The following is a 17,335-nucleotide window of genomic DNA, read 5'->3' as shown; positions in this document are numbered from 1 at the left end:
TTTCTCTAATGTTCTAAAAATAAATTTCTTTTTCTTTTTCAGTCAAAGATGACTCAAATCACACAATAGGAGTGGAATTTGGCTCAAAGATAATAAATGTTGGTGGTAAATATGTAAAGTTACAGATATGGGACACAGCAGGCCAAGAACGATTCAGGTAGCTTTTTCTCTAACTTAATAAAAATATTTGAAAATTGGGTTTGAAATAATCAATTATAGTCTCTTAATGTACATGGTCCCCTCCTCCCTCCCCCCACCCTCAAGATTTTAGAAAGGTTCACCTCTGGAAGCTTTAAGACAAGCTAAAAGTCAGGTTTTCTCCACACAGCATTGATTTACGAAAGAATACATTAGAATCTCTTCCAAGTGCATGTGTCCTAATTTGGAGACTAATTTATTCTTTGGGACCTAGTGGTATATTAGGAGGTCGTGGCATTGCATATTCCACAATTAACTTTTAGATTAAAATCAAGGCAAAGTAGTAGCACAAACAATTTTTCTCTATATTTCACTTTAAAAGGAGAATTTTTTAAACCCTCTTTGAGGGTTGGTTTTGCTTTACATTAAAACATTCCACAGAATATTCTCTCCTCAGCACTTGCATTACACTGAAGTCATAATCAACGTTTGGAATGATGACCGCAGTCCATAGCAGATAGGTTCCATGTTTGATATTCTGTAACTACTAAAGCAGGAAAGTAGATTAATATTTTAGTTGTGTTTTTTTGAATAGATACAGGAAGTCAAACAGAACAGATATTCACAGTTTCAAAATTCAGTTAAATAAAACTCAATCCCAGTGCAAGCATTTCACTTAAAGTCAGGTATAATATTTTAAATGCTCAATAATTGTTTGCTTCAAAAGTATCATAACTAGACTTCAGACAATATTACTATAAAGCTATAGTAATCAGAACAGCATGGTAGTACTTCCCTGGTGGCAAAGTGGTTAAGAATCTGCCTGCCAATGCAGGGGACACGGGTTCAAGCCCTGGTCTGGGAAGATCCCACATGCTGAGGAGCAAGTGGGCCCGTGAGCCACAACTGTTGAGCCTGCACATCTGGAGCCTGTGCTGTGCAACAAGAGAGGCCGCGATAGTGAGAGGCCTGCGCACCACGATGAAGACTGGCCCCCACTCGCCACAACTAGAGAAAGCCCTCGCACAGAAACAAAGACCCAACACAGCCAAAAAAATAAACAAATAAATAAATTTAAATAAATTTAAAAAAAAAAAAAGAATCTGCCTGCCAAAGCGGGCAATGCAGGTTTGATCCCTGGTCTGGGAAGATCCCACATGCCGCGGAGCACGTAAGCCCGTGTGCCACCAACTTCTGAGCCTGCGCTCTAGAGCCTGTGAGCCACAACTGCTGAGCCCATGTGCCACAGCTACTGAAGCCTGCATGCCTAGAGCCTGTGTTCTGCCACAAGAGAAGCCACTGCAATGAGAAGCCCGCACACCACAATGAAGAGTAGCCCCTGCTCGCTGCAACTAGAGAAGGCCCACGTGCAGCAATGAAGACCCAACGCAGCCAAAAATAAATATATAAATTTATTTTTAAAAAAAGAGAAAGTCCCTTGGACAGACTTAGAAGGACTTCCTTATTTAAAAATAAAAAAAAGTGTGGTACTGGCAGAAAAATTGACATATGGGTGAGTGGAACAGAATAGAGCTCCCAGAAATAAACGCACACACCGATGGTCAATTAATCTTCCACAGAGGAGGCAAGAATATATAATGGAGAAAAGACAGTCTCTTGGATAAGCGTTGCTGGGAAAACTGGACAGCTACATGTAAAAGAATGCAATTAGAATACTCGCTAACACCGTACACAAAAATAAACTCAAAATGGATTGAAGACCTAAATGTAAGACCAGGTACTGTAAAACTCCTGCAGGAAAAGCAGAGGCAGAACGCTCATTGACATAAATCGCAGCAATATCTATTTTGATCTGTCTCCTTAAATAATGAAAATAAAAGCAAAAATAAACAAATGGGACCTAATTAAACTTAAAAGCTTTTGCAGAGCAAAGGAAACCAAGACAAAAAGACCACCCTCAGAATGGGAGAAAATATTTGCAAACGAACCAGCTGACCAAGGATTAATCTCCAAAATATACAAACAGCATGCAGCTCAATATCAAAAAAAAACCAAACAACCCAATCAAATGATGGGCAGGAGACCTAAATAGACATTTCTCCAAAGAAGACATACAGTTGGCCAAGAGGCACATGAAAAGATTCTCAACATCACTAATCATGAGAGAAATGCAAATCAGAACTACAGTGAGGCGCCACCTCACACTGGTCAGAATGGCCAACATCAAAAAGTCTACAAACAATAAATGCTGGAGAGGGTGTGGAGAAAAGGGAACCCCTCCTATGCTGTTGGTGAGAATGTAAGTTGATGCAGCCACTATGGAGAACAGTATGGAGGTTCCTCTGAAAACTAAAAGTAGAGGCCCAGCCGAGGGCAGGGATAGTGAGGCAAGGGCTGGAAAGACAGAAATTATGTGAAAGTCTGCCAACCCTCACCCTCTTCCCCCACCTCTTCCTTAGCTGCTGGCAGCCAAGTGAGTATGTCTCAAGCAGGAGAAATGATTCTTATCTGCAGAAAAGTACCCCCAAAGAAAAGGCTTAAAGATACTAACATTTTGGTTTCCCCAATGAAATCTTGAATATAAATAATCAACCAAGGATCACCAGACACTTGATGAAAGTTTTTAAGATAAGAGAAAGAGCCCAAAATAAAGAAAATAGAAACTTTCAGGGAATAGACAAAAACTAAAACTACAGTATCCTCCCAAATAAGAGTAGATATTGTATTCAGGGAATAAGAACAAAATTCCAATTAAAAAAGAGCAATTAAAATAATATATTAAATATAGAGTAGTGCTTTTCCAGAAAGTTAAACAGTAAACCTGAGAAAGGGAAGAGACAACATTAAAAAAATCATACAGAGTTAGTCCAGGAAGCTCAAGGCCTGACCAGTTAAGCCTTCCCGAAGACAGAAGAGCAGAACAGTAAAAGAAACAATTGAAGAAAACTTTCCACTAGAGGAATGAGACTCTGTAAGATTCCACCTTACACCAAACACAGATGAGGGGGGAGAATCCAGACCAGGGTCTGCCACGTAAAATTTCAGAACACCAGGGATGAAGTGAAGATACCAGAAGATTCCAAGAGGGAAAAGCAAATCACATATCAAGAATCGAAAATGAGAATTGCACTGGACTATTCAGCAGCAACACTTGGAAGCTAGAAGATAATTAAAGCCTTGCCTTCAGAGCTCAACATGAAAAATTTTTTTTTCCAACCTAAATTCTAAACTCAGCCAAACTATCCATTAAGTGTGAGAATAAAATCAAAATACCTTCAGTTATATACAAGAATGGAGGGAAACAAAGCTTGTCTTTCATATATTCTCTCTTAGAAGCTTCAGGAGGATATACTTCACCAGCACAAGGGAGGAACCAAGAGAGGAAAATGGAGCAACCGGGACCCCAGCCTGGGGAACAGGGAGGTGGTGGGAGCTGTCTGAGCCCCACTTCTTAGGGGTCCTTAGGGAGGTTCCAGGCTGTAGGCACGATCGATTAGATCACTGACCATTGGTGGTCGAACTTGAGCCCCAGTCCCTGAGCGCCAGGGCCTTGTAGGCCTCGAGGAGGACCTGCAGGGTGGACTGAGGGACACAGGTGACAGAGGGGACGCACGTGGCAGGGGTCCAGGCAGAGCTGGTGGTTCGGATCAGGACGGTGCTGGTGAAGGTGTAGAGACGTGCATGGTGTAGGACCTGACCAGTTGGTGAGACGGGTCCTGACTGATGTGTCCACTGTGGGACACGTTGCATCACATCGCGTAGTGCTGGGCGCAGAGTGAGTGGAGAGATTTCTGGCTGTGTAAACAGAGTGGGGGGGGGGCCCTCCAGGAGGGGCCTGTAGGCCGGGAGCCAGAGTTCTGCCTGGCACATGTTGTCTGTGACGCGTTCATTGTGGTCACACGGAGTTGCCGGGCTAGCGGATGGCTTTGGCGGAAGTAGGCCGAGCTGAGGATGCAACCGGAGTTGAGAGCGTTGGGGGAAAAGAGAGCCCAGGACCCAGCCTGGGGGAAGGAGCTCCAGGACCAATGGGGCAGATTCCGAGGAATGCTCCAGAGTAGCTGGTTCGAGAGGAGACCGGGAGGGAGTAGGGCTGCGGCCTGGGGGGAGGGGGAGGGGTCCAGGCAGCGGGGGAGAGGGCAGGCGCCGCGGGCTCGGTGGAGCTGCTGTGTCCACGGAGCTGGCAAAGCAGCTCCTGAGAAGTCTGGGTGCGAGAGGGGCCCATGATGGGACCGAAGTGGGAGCGTCGCGCCGCCTGCCTGGCTCTCGTCCAAGCTGGGGGGTGCCGGAGCCCACTGTATTCTGCTAGTGGGGCAATCTGACACGCAGGGAGAGAGTCGAGATGCAGGGAGAAGGTGTGTTACTGCAGGAGCAATCCTGGAGCTTGTGGGCACGGGTGAGATGCACTCGGGTGGGGGCTCGCGGAAGACAGGTGAGGCCACGGGGGTGGGGGGGGCGCGGGCAGCGCTGCTCCTCAGCGCTGTCCACAGGAAGGCACGAACCCCGGGCGGGCGGAGGGGCTGCCGAGGGCTTCGCGCCCTGTGACCCTGGGATGCCCCCTTCCTGCCCCTCCCCCGACGTTCTCAAAGGCACCCTCAGCTGCACGGGGCAGCCTCACGCCCTCCGGGGAGGATCACTCTCTTCGCAGCCTCACGTCCCCACCTCCCTGTCGCTCCTGTGACACGATTTCAGGCGGGACAGCCCTTCGTGCCCATGTTCTGATAACTTTGAATCATTTCTCTTTAAAGCCACCTCCGTCCCTGTGTTGTGGTTTCCAAGGCAAAAATGGGTGTCTGCTGTGGGAAGATGGTGCTCGGGGGGCACGGGCTCTGCGTGGTGGAAAGTGAAAGCCTGTAACTCTTCCAGGTCTGTGACGAGAAGCTACTACAGGGGTGCGGCAGGGGCGCTGCTCGTCTACGACATCACCAGGTAATGACACCCCTCACTGGCCTGTGCTCCCCGAGGTCCGAGCCTCCCCACGGGTGTGGCAGGGCTGTGGGTCGGGAAGCCCCTCAGCCCCTTCCCTGGGGGTCTTGCGGGTTTTCGAAGCAGCCCCTTCCACCACTTTCCCATGTAAAGCAGCGCGTTCCCAAGCTTCAGATAGATAAGCATCCCCAGTGTCCTTGTTTCTTAACATGATGTTTTGATACCTTCCTTAAGGTTTGCAAAGTGAAGCTTTGCGTGTGGTAAATTATTAGCAGTAATGGACCTCCATCAAGCACAGGCTCTAGGCTGGGGTGGCCTGGGCTCGAAGCCCGGGTCCCGTCACCAGCGGTGTGAGTCCTCCGGTGAGGCGCTCCGCTGTCTGGACTTTAGTTTCCTTGTCTGTTCCAGGGAGTAATGACCACGTAATAATACTCGTGGGTTTGTTGGGCGGTTGATTGGGTTCATACAGAGCTCTTAGCCCATCGTAAGGATCTGAGTGCACTGTCCTGCATGTAGCTATCACCCAGGTATCACAATTAAATTAAATTTAAAATTCAGTTCCTTGGTCAGTCCTTAGAGTATACGAGGATTTTATCCTTAGATAGATGACGGCTGAAAACAGTCCTGGACGTGGATGCACCTGATCAAGTCCTGGCTCTGCCACTGGCTGCTTGTGTGCCTTTGGTCACCTTAGTCTCTCTGGGCCTCAGGTTTCTTGAGGAAACAGGAGATAATAAGCGTCTGGGTCACAGAGTCCTTACAGAGAATCAGTGTGTTAACTTCCTGGGAAGCGAAGTACCCGTGTGTCACACGGATTAGCCTTAGGTCTTGCTCACGTGTTGCATGAACCGAGAGCCCAGTAAATACTGCACCCTGCTTGGGCAAACAATGGACGGCAAGCTGTCTGACTTGTGGCCCCATTTTCATGCAAACAAGGTGAAATGCACCCTGTGGGTGTGCCGTACACCTGGGGCCTCCACCTCACCTGAGTTACCTTAAAGGCTGTGGGCATTGCCCTGCGTGTGTAGAAGCGCTGTGAGTGGTGTGAGTGACTGGAAAGAGTTGCTAGCTTTATAAAATACATGTACTATTTTCACAATCTTATACGCAGCCGAGAAACCTACAATGCGCTTACTAATTGGTTAACAGATGCCAGAATGCTCGCGAGTCAGAACATTGTCATCATCCTCTGTGGGAACAAGAAGGACCTGGACAGCGACCGGGAAGTCACTTTCCTAGAAGCCTCCCGATTTGCTCAGGAAAATGGCAAGTGGCCTTTCACCTGTCACACCTGCTGGAGGTCTAAGATGCAGCCGTAGTCAGGAAGTGTGGGACTTCCTATTGTTTTCACTGTACATTAGACTCATTAACATAGTTTCACCCTATTGCATTCTGCCTAAGAAGGTTCTATGATGAGGGACTTCCCTGGCGGCCCAGCGGTTCAGACTCTGCGCTTCCACTGCAGGGAGCGCAGGTTCCATCCCTGCTCGGGGATCCCGCCTGCTCCTGGTGTGGCCAAAAAAAAAGGTTACTGTGATGATAAAAGCTAATCTCTTAGCATTCCGTGGTGACTTTTCAGTCTAGGATCTTTGAATATCACAGATCTTGGTTCAAAGTGAAATTTATAACAATCTTTAAAGGCCCTAATCAGATGATGTCATCTTTCATAAAATGTAATTTGAAGCTAGGTTAGTGAAATATTAGATGTAAATAGAAAGGGAAGCAGTAGAAGACATACTGGGCTAATTGGCTGTATTTCACTTACATTAAATTTAAGTCAACTGGCTAAAGATGCCTTTGAAACGTCTCTGAATTTCCGTATAGAATACATAAGGATGACACATAAAATTAACGGTTGCTTATAGACAGCTGAATGAGAAGAATTCAGACATTTTTAAATTACTTTAATTTTAGAAGCAATCAATAACTAAAATATCCTAATATCAACTTTCAGTTGGACTCCAGGACTACCAACTTACACTCTCACAAACGAGCAGGTTTTCTGCTAAGAAAATAAACATGTGATAAAAACATAAGCCTTCATGAGTTTGTCAAGAAGATGTTTAGAAATATGCAGGCTGAGAATGTTAAAGCTCGAAAGGAATTTATCTGTCATTAGATGAAACTCATTTTTACCAGGAAGAAAACAAGGGTCTGGAGAGGTTGTGGTTTGCTCACAAAAGCAAGGCGAGCAGCCTTCTGCTGCATGAGTCACCAGCTGGTGAATAAGAGGGCTCATGCGTGTAAGAGCCCTTCACTGTCAGGGCGGCACACCAAACGTCAGCACTTGTAGGTTGTATTTGTGGTGACGTGAAGACTGTTGGAAAGGCAACTGCTACTTTGTCTTACATCAACACCGGGTGCCTTCAGCCAGCCTGCTTCCTTACCCGCGTCCCGCTTGCTTAGTTTCTTCAACGCCTTTAAGTGCTAGCACAGAATACTAGTTACTTTTCATAGAAAGTTAGATTTCTTCTAATATTTAAAAAAAATATTTTGACATTTATTGATTTCCTATTTGCAGAAATACCTGGTTTTAAGTACTAAATTCTATTTCGTCTACTATTCTAAGAGTGTACTAAGCTGGCAGTTATGAATCGAATAATTGTGATTGTCTTCTAAATGTGGCTTCGTGTTTTGTTTGATGTCGATTTTAGAGCTGATGTTTCTGGAAACGAGTGCACTAACCGGGGAGAATGTGGAGGAGGCCTTTGTACAGTGTGCGCGGAAAATACTAAACAAAATTGAATCAGGTAAAAGGCTTTCCATTAATAAACTTTGCTTTAGCATAGTTTCCTCTCTAGCTCAATAGTGGCCTCTCTCCCCCTGCCGACCTGCAGTCTCCAGTCACGGGCTTGAAGGTCTTGTCCGCGGCTGAGGTGGGAGCCCACGCCTCCTTCACAGCGGCCTCCTTGGCCCCAGTGACGGAAGGGACAGAGTCAGGGTGTCAGGGCGTGTTTGCTTTTAGAACCCCACAGCCTTTGTTGGAGCCATCACTTCAGGAAGAACGGACCTTTGTCCGCGCTCCGTCAGCACCTCGGACTCTGCTGGGCCAGCGGTCGTGGGTGATGGAGAGGCACCAGCCATGTGCCTTGACGTGATCTGTGGGCACCTCGCAGGGCGCCGCTGATTTAGATCAGGCATCGGGGAGATTTTACTCCCGAAGCTCACTGAGCGTGCCTCAGTAGTAACCTGTCTCATCATTGTTCTGTGTGCTGCTTCAGTGAAAATAAATTTACAATACCCCCAATTTAGGCAGCTGACAAACTAATATGTAGTTGTCATTTATTAGAGTTACTTTTTATTTAAATATCACCACAATTATATGTGGACGTGCAGTTTTTAATTGATTCATTCAAATATCTGAATGCCTAGCCTTGTCAGGTGCTGGGATACAGAAATAAATTAATCACAACCCTTGCCCTCCAGAAACTGCCTTTCCTGGGAAGCAGTCAAAAGATAATTATAATACGGTGTGGTCGATACAGTAACTGAGAAGCGCACAGGATCTTGGGGCACACGAAGAAGGAGAACCTACCTGTTTAGGAGATGATATCAGGAAGGGCTTCCAGGAGGAGGTGGAGACTGAGCTCAGGCCGTCAAGTGTGAGGAGGAGGAGGCGGGCCAGGGGAGTGGGGCGGAGGGGAGGCCAACAGGGACAGCAGGAGTGGAGACTGGGGGAGAAGTTGAAGTTACTAGAACAGAAGGACCACAGCAGGGAATGGCAGGAGAGAAGGCTGAGGAGAGGTGGCAGCCAGGCCAGCGATCGTGATCCGGGATCTCGAACTTCACCCTGTCGTGACCGAGTCTCCACCCTGCCTGTATGCTAGAGTCTCCTGGGATGCATGAAAGTTTGAATTCCAAGACCCACCTCTAGAGATGCTGAATGACCTCAGCATCAGATTTTAAAAAACTCTCTCGTGTGATTAATTCTGATGTTCGTCCGAGATTGAGGACCACAGCGGTACGGGTGGGTGGCCCTTCAGGGGCGGGGGCAGTGAATGCTGTGGTCAGATTGCAGCCGGAGGCAGGTCGTGTGGTGGTGGTGGTGGGGGTCACATCAGGGACATACTGAAGGGAGCCCAGGGCCGATGGCCAGGATGGCAACTAAGGCATGTTTGAGTAATCCGAAAAAAGATGCCTGGTTAAAGCTTTATCAAGGACCAGTGGCGTCGTGACTCAGATGCTAAATAGCAGGGCGGGGCCGTTGACTCTGGAGAGGGGGCTGAAGAGGTGGGGTCAGGAAGAGAGGAGGAGCTGGGGGTAACTAGATGTCACACCTGGGTAACTCGGCGACCCAGAGGGTAAGCCGGCTCCAGGGAATCAAGGTGGCTCTGTTTTGGAGGGTTCCCTGGGCAGCGTCACTGGAACAAACACAAGGAGGCAGGCAGGAAGCCATGGGGGAATCCCTGGCTGGCAGTGTCTGCTTGGGAGCCGTCAGTCTGCAGGAGCAGTGGCAGCTCTGGAAGGGAGGAGATCATTCAGCGATCAGTGGAGGGTGGGGAGAGCCGTGGCCCAGAGCGAAGGCCTGGAGACCAGAGGACGAGAGAGAGGAGGAGGGGCAAAGTCAGAGGTGTATGCAGAGACCCGCGAAAGTGGGTATCACTTTAGCCGAGGTCCAGCCAAAGGGTCGTTCATTATCAAATGCACCAGAGGAAAGTCTCATAAGCTAAGACGTGAGCTGAAAAGTGTCCCGTTGGGGCGGCAGTAGGAAGTCACCGGTCATCGTTACCAGCCGAATGACAAAGGGAGCAGATGGGCACCAAGAGGAGGGGTGAGCAGAGCCTGGCGCCTCCCCGGAGGAGGGTTAATTTAAGGAGAGGTTTCAGTGACGGAAGAAGTCTTGGCTCAGTGTCATAAATGACGGGAGAGAAGAGAGAGGAACGGAAAGGAGAGAGGCGGGAGGGGGGCAGACGGAGAAGGTAGGGGCGGGTGAGGTTGTGGGAGAGCGTCAGGGTCCCAGATGGAGGGCCGGTCTCAGCAGGAGCAGGGCCACTTCATCCCTCTGTGGTCTTTTGATCTGAAAACAGCATCAAAAAGTTACTCAACCTGGTACAGAACTGTTATTTTTAAAGACTAGAGCATGAATAGTTGCCATGAAAATTGGTGTCATGTTGAGTATTAGCAGGCTGAACATGAGCTTGTATTTAGATTACCTTCCCCCTTAGGTATCCACCCGTGAATACAGTGTGTGTGAGTTAATTCATATAAAGCTTGCAGGATCTTTTTCTTCTGAGATCATCCAAATCATAGTTAACATCAGATGAAAAACTATAAGGATATGTTAGAATTCTTCAGCAGTACTTTTTTTTTTTTTAGATTTTATTGAAGTGTAGTTGATTTACAATGTTGTGTTAATTTCTGTTGTACAGCAAAGTGATTCAGCTATACACATATATATATTTTTTCATATTCCTTTCCATTATGGTTTATCACAGCATATTGAATATAGTTCCCTGTGCTCTACAGTAGGACCTTGTTGTCTATCCATTTCAGCAGTACTTTTTAATTTTAGTTTTCTGAAGAGGCAGTACTTTCATATGGTTCAAAAACCATTATTTTCTCCCCTCCTTTTTACACAAAAGTTAGCATACTATGAGCTCTGCACTTACTGTACCTACCAGTGATGACAAATCAGTATTTAGAGACTTCCATATACATATATATGCTAATGTACATGTACACACATAATGTGTGTGTGTATGTAGTGTTCAATTTTGTGTATCTCCATAATTTATTTAACCAGTCTACTTTGGACATTTGAGTTGTTGCCAGTATTTTGCTGTAACAAAAAATGTTGCAGTAAATAACCTTTTGTATATCATTTCACATGTCTGTGAGTGTGTGTATAGGATAAATTCCCAGAAGTGGATTTGCTGCGTCCAAGAACACAAGCATTTGGAAGTTAGGGAGAGGCTGTCAAATTCCTCCATCGGGGTTGTAGCACTAGAAGTGAATGAAGGTGTTTATTTAACTAAAGCCACACCCACAGGGTGTATTATCATACGTGGGTTTTTACCAGTCTCATAAGTGAAAAATGGTATCTTTGTGGTTTAATTTTAAATTAAATCTTTGTATACATAATATACTCACATAATTCCAAATTCAGAAAGTGCAGAAGAGGATACAGTGAGTCACCCTCTATTACCCCGTCTCTTGTCCCTTATCTATCTAGAGCTCTTTCTTGAAGTCAGCCATTATTACCAGTTCTTTATGTATCCCTCCAAAGAGGTTTTTATGCCCATACAAGCAAACGTGTATTTTTTCCTCTTTATTCAAAATTGTGTTGTATATACACAGTGTTCTGCACTTTGCTTTTTTCACTTAATATATTGTGGGGATCACAGAAGCATGAAAACTTTTTCTAAAGACTTGCTTGGTCCTCAGGTGAGCTGGACCCAGAAAGAATGGGCTCAGGTATTCAGTATGGCGATGCTGCCTTGAGACAGCTGCGGTCTCCACGACGCGCACAGGCCCCGAGCGCACAGGAGTGTGGCTGCTGAAGCAGCACAGGGTGCACAGGTAGGTCCCTGCGTCGTGGCAGCCCTGCCGCCTTCAGCCTCGCCCTCTGTTTGCTACCCATAGCCCCACCCACACAGGCTTAGAGGTGGAGGCTGTCACTGCTTTTTGCAGCCGCATTATGAAAAGGAGATGTGATTGCATAAAGGATACCATAAACAAGACCAAAAGATAACCCTCAGAATGGGAGAAAATATTTGCAAATGAAGCAACTGACAAGGGATTAATCTCCAAAATTTATAAGCAACTCATGCAGCTCAATAACAAAAAAACAAAGAACCCAATCCAAAAATGGGCAGAAGACCTAAATAGACATTTCTCCAAAGAAGACATACAGATTGCCAACAAACACATGAAAGAATGCTCAACATCATTAATCATTAGAGAAATGCAAATCAAAACTACAAAGAGATATCATCTCACACCGGTCAGAATGGCCATCATCAAAAACTCTAGAGACAATAAATGCTGGAGAGGGTGTGGAGAAAGGGGAACACTCTTGCACTGCTGGTGGGAATGTAAATTGATAGAGCCACTATGGAGAACAGTATGGAGGTTCCTTAAATAGAAATACCTACAAATAGAACTACCATACGACCCAGCAATCCCACTCCTGGGCATATACCCTGAGAAAACCATAATTCAACAAGAGTCATGTGCCAAAATGTTCATTGCAGCTCTGTTTACAATAGCCAGGAGATGGAAGCAACCTAAGTGTCCATCAACAGATGAATGGATAAAGAAGATGTGGCACATATATACAATGGAATATTACTCAGCCATAAAAAGAAATGAAACTGAGTTATTTGTAATGAGGTGGATAGACCTAGAGTCTGTCATACAGGGTGAAATAAGTCAGAAGGAGAGAAACAACTACCATATGCCAACACATATATATGGAATCTAAGAAAAAAAGAATGTCATGAAGAGACTAGGGATAGGATGGGAATAAAACACAGACCGACTAGAGAATGGACTTGAGGATATGGGGAGGGGGAAGGGTAAGCTGTGACGAAGTGAGAGAGTGGCAGGGACATATATACACTACCAAACGTAAAATAGCTAGCTAGTGGGAAGCAGCCGCATAGCACAGGGAGATCAGCTCGGTGCTTTGTGACCACCTAGAGGAGTGGGAAAGGGAGGGTGGGAGGGAGGGAGATGCAAGAGGGAAGAGATATGGGAACATATGTATATGTATAACTGATTCACTTTGTTGTAAAGCAGAAACTAACACACCACCGTAAAACAGTTATACTCCAATAAAGATGTTTAAAAAAAAAGAGAGAGATTCTCGGCAGTGAGAATCTCTGCTCACACATTCTTCTCAAGCTCACATGGAACACTCGCCAAAATGGACCACATCCTGGGCCATAAAACACACCTGAACACATTTAAAAGAATAGAAATCATCTGGTGTCTGCTCTCAGACCACAGTGGGATTAAACTAGAAATCAGTAACAGAAAGATAACTGGAAAATCCAAAATACTTGGGGATTAAACAACACACTTCTAAATAACACATGAGTGAAAGAAGAAATCTCAAGAGAAATTTAAGAATATTTTGAACTAAATGAAAAAACACAACTTATCAAAATTCTGGAAGATTCAACACAAACAGTACTTAGAGTGAAATTTATAGCGTTGAATGCGTGTATTAGAAAAGAAGAAAGGTCTAAATACCATCATATAAGTGTCTACCATAGAAAACCAGAAAAAGAAGAGCAAATTAAAGCCAGAGTAGGCAGAAGAAAAGAAATAATAAAAATTAGAGCAGGAATTCAATAGAGAAAAATCAGTGAAACCAAAGCTGTTTCCTTGAAAAAGACCAGTAAAATCAGTGACTCTAACCAAGCTAAGGGGAAAAAAAAAAAAAAAAATATATATATATATATATATATATATATATATATATATATAAAACTAATATCAGAAATGAAAGAGGGGACATCACTGCAGATTCTATGGACATTAAAAGGATAATAAAGGAATGCTGTGAACAACTCTGTGCCCACAAATGTGGTAACCTACATGAAATAAACCAATTCTAAGACACAATTTGCCAAAACTTATACAAGAACAAATACACAATCTATTAAATAAATTGAACCAATAATTAATAATCTTCCAAAACAGAAAGCACCAGGCCCACAGGGGTTCACTGGTGAATTCCACCAAAGATTTAAGGAAGAAACTATACCAATTCTCTTCAGTCTCTTTCATAGAACAAAAGCAGACAGAACAGTTCCTAACTCATTCTGTGAGGCCAGCATTACCCTAATTCCAAAACCAGACAAAGACATTACAAGAAAAGAAAACTATACACGAGTATCTCCTGTGAACATAGATGCAAAAATTCTCAACAAAATGTTAGATTGAATCCAACAATGTATAAAAAGAATTACATCCTTCTAAGTGGGAATTATCCCAGGTATGCAGGGCTGGTTCGACATTCCAAAATCAATTAATGTAATTGTCACATCAACAGGGAACAAAAATCACATGATTTCATCAAGAGATGCAGAAAAACCATTTGACAAAATCTAATATCCATTCACAATGAAAGCTCTCAGTAAAGTAGGAATAGAGGGGAATCTCCTCAACTTAATAAAGAAAATCTACCCCAAACCTACTGCTAACATCCTGCTTAATGGTGAGAAAGTTGAAGCTTTCCTATTAATATCAAGGCAAGGAGGTCCCCTCTCACCATCATACTGGAAGTCCTAGCTAATGCAATAAGAAAAGGAAATAAAAGGTATACAGACTGGGAAGGAAGAAATTAACTTTGTTGGCTGATGATAATCTGTGTAGAAAATCCAAAAAATCCACAAACTCTATATAAATGATTATATAGCACAGTTGCAGGATACAAGGTTAATATACAAAAGTCCATCACTTTTCTCTATGCCAGCAATGAACAAGTGCAACTCGAAATGAAAAACACAATACCATTTACATTAGCATCCCCCCAAAAAGGAAATAGGTAGAACTCTAACAACATCTATATGAGGAAAACCAAACTGATTCTGAAGTTTATGTGGAGAAGAGACAAAAGACCCATAATAGCCAACACAGTATTGAGGGAGAAGAACAAAGTTGAAGGACTGTAACTAGCCAGCTTCAAAACACTATAAAAGCCGCAGTAGTCAAGACAGTATGGTATTGGTGAAATACTAGACAAGTAGATCAATGGAACAGAATAGAGAGCCCAGAAATACACCCACATACTGATGTTTGATAAAGGAGCAAAGGCAATACAATGGAGCAAAAACAGTCTTTTCAACAAATGGTGCTAAACAACTGGATGTCCATGCAGACAAATGAATCTACATACCAGACCTTGTACCCTTCACAAAAATTAATGCAAAATGGATCACAGACCTAAATGTAAAATGCAAAACTATAAAACTCCTAGAAGATAAAAGAAAATGTAGATGACCTAGGGTATGGTGATGACTTTTTAGACACAGCTCTAAAGACAATCCATGAAAGAAATAACTGGTAAGCTGGACTCCATGAAAAATAAAAACTTCTACTCTGCAAAAGACAATGTCAAGAGAATGAGTAGACAAGCTATAGACCAGGAGAAAATATTTGTGAAACACATACCTGATAAAGGACTGTTAGCCTAAATACACAAAGACCTCTTAAAACGCAACAGTAAGAAAACAAACAACCCAATTTAAAAACAGGCCAAAGACCTTAACAGACACCTCACCAAAGAAGATATCCAGATGGCAAAAAGTATATGAAAACAGTCCATATCATATGCCATCAAGGAAAAAGCAAATTAAAACAATGAGATATCACTACAAGCCTATTAGAATGGCCACAATCCAAGACACTGACAGCACCAAATGCTGGTGAGGATGTAGAACAATAGGAATTCTCGTTCATTGTTGGTGGGAATGCAAAATGGTGCAGCCACTTTGGAAGACAGCTTGGCATTTTCTTATAAAACTAACCTTAGGACTTCCCTGGTGGCGCAGTGGTTAAGAATCCACCTGCCAATGTAGGGGACATGGGTTCGATCCCTGGTCTAGGAAGATCCTACATGTGGTGGAGCAAGTAAGCCCACGTGCCACAACTACTGAGCTTGCGCTCTAGAGCCCGCGAGCCACAGCTACTGAGCCCATGTGCTGCAACTACTGAAGCCCGCACACCTAGAGCCCATGTGCCACAACTACTGAGCCCAAATGCTACAACTACTGAAGCGTGTTCTCCTAGAGCCCATGCTCCGCAACAAGAGAAGCCACCACAATGAGAAGCCCGTGTACTGCAACAAAGACCCAGCGCAGCCAAAAATAAAAATTAAATTTTAAAAAAGTAATGCTTAAAAATAAATACATTAGCAAGACGTTTATAATCAATGTTTAACCTGTCAGTCGTATAACACGGGTAAAACCATTAGGTAGGTAGATAGATAGGTAGGTAGATGGATGAAACTAAACATATTCTTACTGTATGATCCAGCAGTCTCACTCCTTGCTTTTAACCCAAAGGAGTTGAAAACTTATGTCCACACAAAAACCTGCACATGGATGTTTATAGCAGCATTATTCGTAATTGCCAAAGCTTGCAAGCAAACAGGATGTCCTTTGGAAGGCAAATGGGTAAACTGCGGTCCATCCAGACAATGGAATATTATTCAGCACTAAAAAGAAATGAGCTGTCAAGTCTTCAAGGCATATAACTAAGTGAAAGAAGCCAATCTGGGGATTTCCCTGGTGGTGCAGTGGTTAACACTCCACGCTTCCAATGCAGGGGGCACAGGTTCAGTCCTTGGTCGGGGAGCTAAGATCCCACATGCCATGCGGTGCGGCCAAAAAAAAAAAAGCCAATCTGAAAAGGCTACATACTGCATGATTCCAACTATGTGACATCCTGGAAAAGGCAAAACTATGGAGACAGGAAAAAGATCAGGGGCTGGGGATAGGAGGGATGAATTGGCAGAGCACAGAGGATTTGGGGGAGAGTGAAAATACTTTGTGTAATACCATGTGATGGATACGTGTCATCATTTATTTGTCCAAACCCCTAGAACATAGCACACCAAGAGTGAATTGTAATTTAACTGTGGATTTGGGGTGGTTATGAATTGTCCGTGTAGGCTCATCAGTTGTAACAAATGTATCATCTGGTGGGGACGCTGATCATGGGGGAGGCTGTGTATATGTAAGGGCAGGGGGTCTTTGGGAACTCTGCCTACTCTTCCCACCTCAATTTTGCTTCGAACCTAAAACTGCTCTAAAAAAATAAAATCTTAAGAAAAAAATCCTAAAGCAACCACTGAAACAACACAATGAAGAGTTTTGGTTAATAAGCCAACATGGGAATTAAAATGGAAAAAATACATAATTAATCTAAATAAATCCAAAAGAAAGGAAAAGAGGAAAAAAAGCAAGTAAAGAATAGATGGGGAAAATCTAAAACAAATAGCAAAATGCTAGATTAAACCCAGCCTTACCGATTAAAAAACAATTAGCTTCTCTGCTTGAAAGAATGTGTAGGAAAACCCTAATGTTCTTGCTCAGAAAGGAAAGTTGATGGCAGTGATTGAGTTAGAGGTTCTTCTCCCTTTATGTCAGTGACGAGTCTTCTTGTGGGTTCATTGATGTCTAAATGAATGTGCCTGTAGCTAAGGCTCATTTATAAAATTTGCAAGTAGAGATTTTAACTTTCCAAAGCTTCCTCTTTTTTATGTACAGTCAACATTGTCTAACATGCCTATAGGTAAGTTTAAATAAAAATTGGACGTATTCATTCACTAGTTCCCTTTGTGACTTTAATCGATGTTTGT

The 17,335-nt window shown here is 43.9% G+C and overlaps 1 protein-coding gene across 2 annotated transcripts in view; it reads left to right on the top strand.

Annotated features, from left to right (window-relative positions):
• RAB4A (RAB4A, member RAS oncogene family) overlaps positions 1–17,335 on the top strand; it is a 49,214-nt gene that overhangs the window by 31,456 nt on the left and 423 nt on the right. The window contains exons 3-7 of one of the 2 annotated variants that reach the window (XM_059053906.2): positions 43–157; positions 4,963–5,025; positions 6,134–6,288; positions 7,677–7,772; positions 11,407–11,541. In XM_059053906.2, coding sequence (XP_058909889.1) covers positions 43–157; positions 4,963–5,025; positions 6,134–6,288; positions 7,677–7,772; positions 11,407–11,522 — 545 coding nt within the window. In that variant the 3' untranslated portion in view covers positions 11,523–11,541. The remainder of the gene's footprint in view (positions 1–42; positions 158–4,962; positions 5,026–6,133; positions 6,289–7,676; positions 7,773–11,406; positions 11,542–17,335) is intronic. The other variant, XM_059053910.2, reaches the window with a different exon arrangement.

The sequence above is a fragment of the Kogia breviceps genome, chromosome 2, assembly GCF_026419965.1.
Source record: "Kogia breviceps isolate mKogBre1 chromosome 2, mKogBre1 haplotype 1, whole genome shotgun sequence".
Taxonomy (NCBI): domain Eukaryota; kingdom Metazoa; phylum Chordata; class Mammalia; order Artiodactyla; family Physeteridae; genus Kogia; species Kogia breviceps.
The sequence above is the reverse complement of the archived record's forward strand: the minus strand, read 5'-3'. Positions and strand labels throughout refer to the sequence as shown.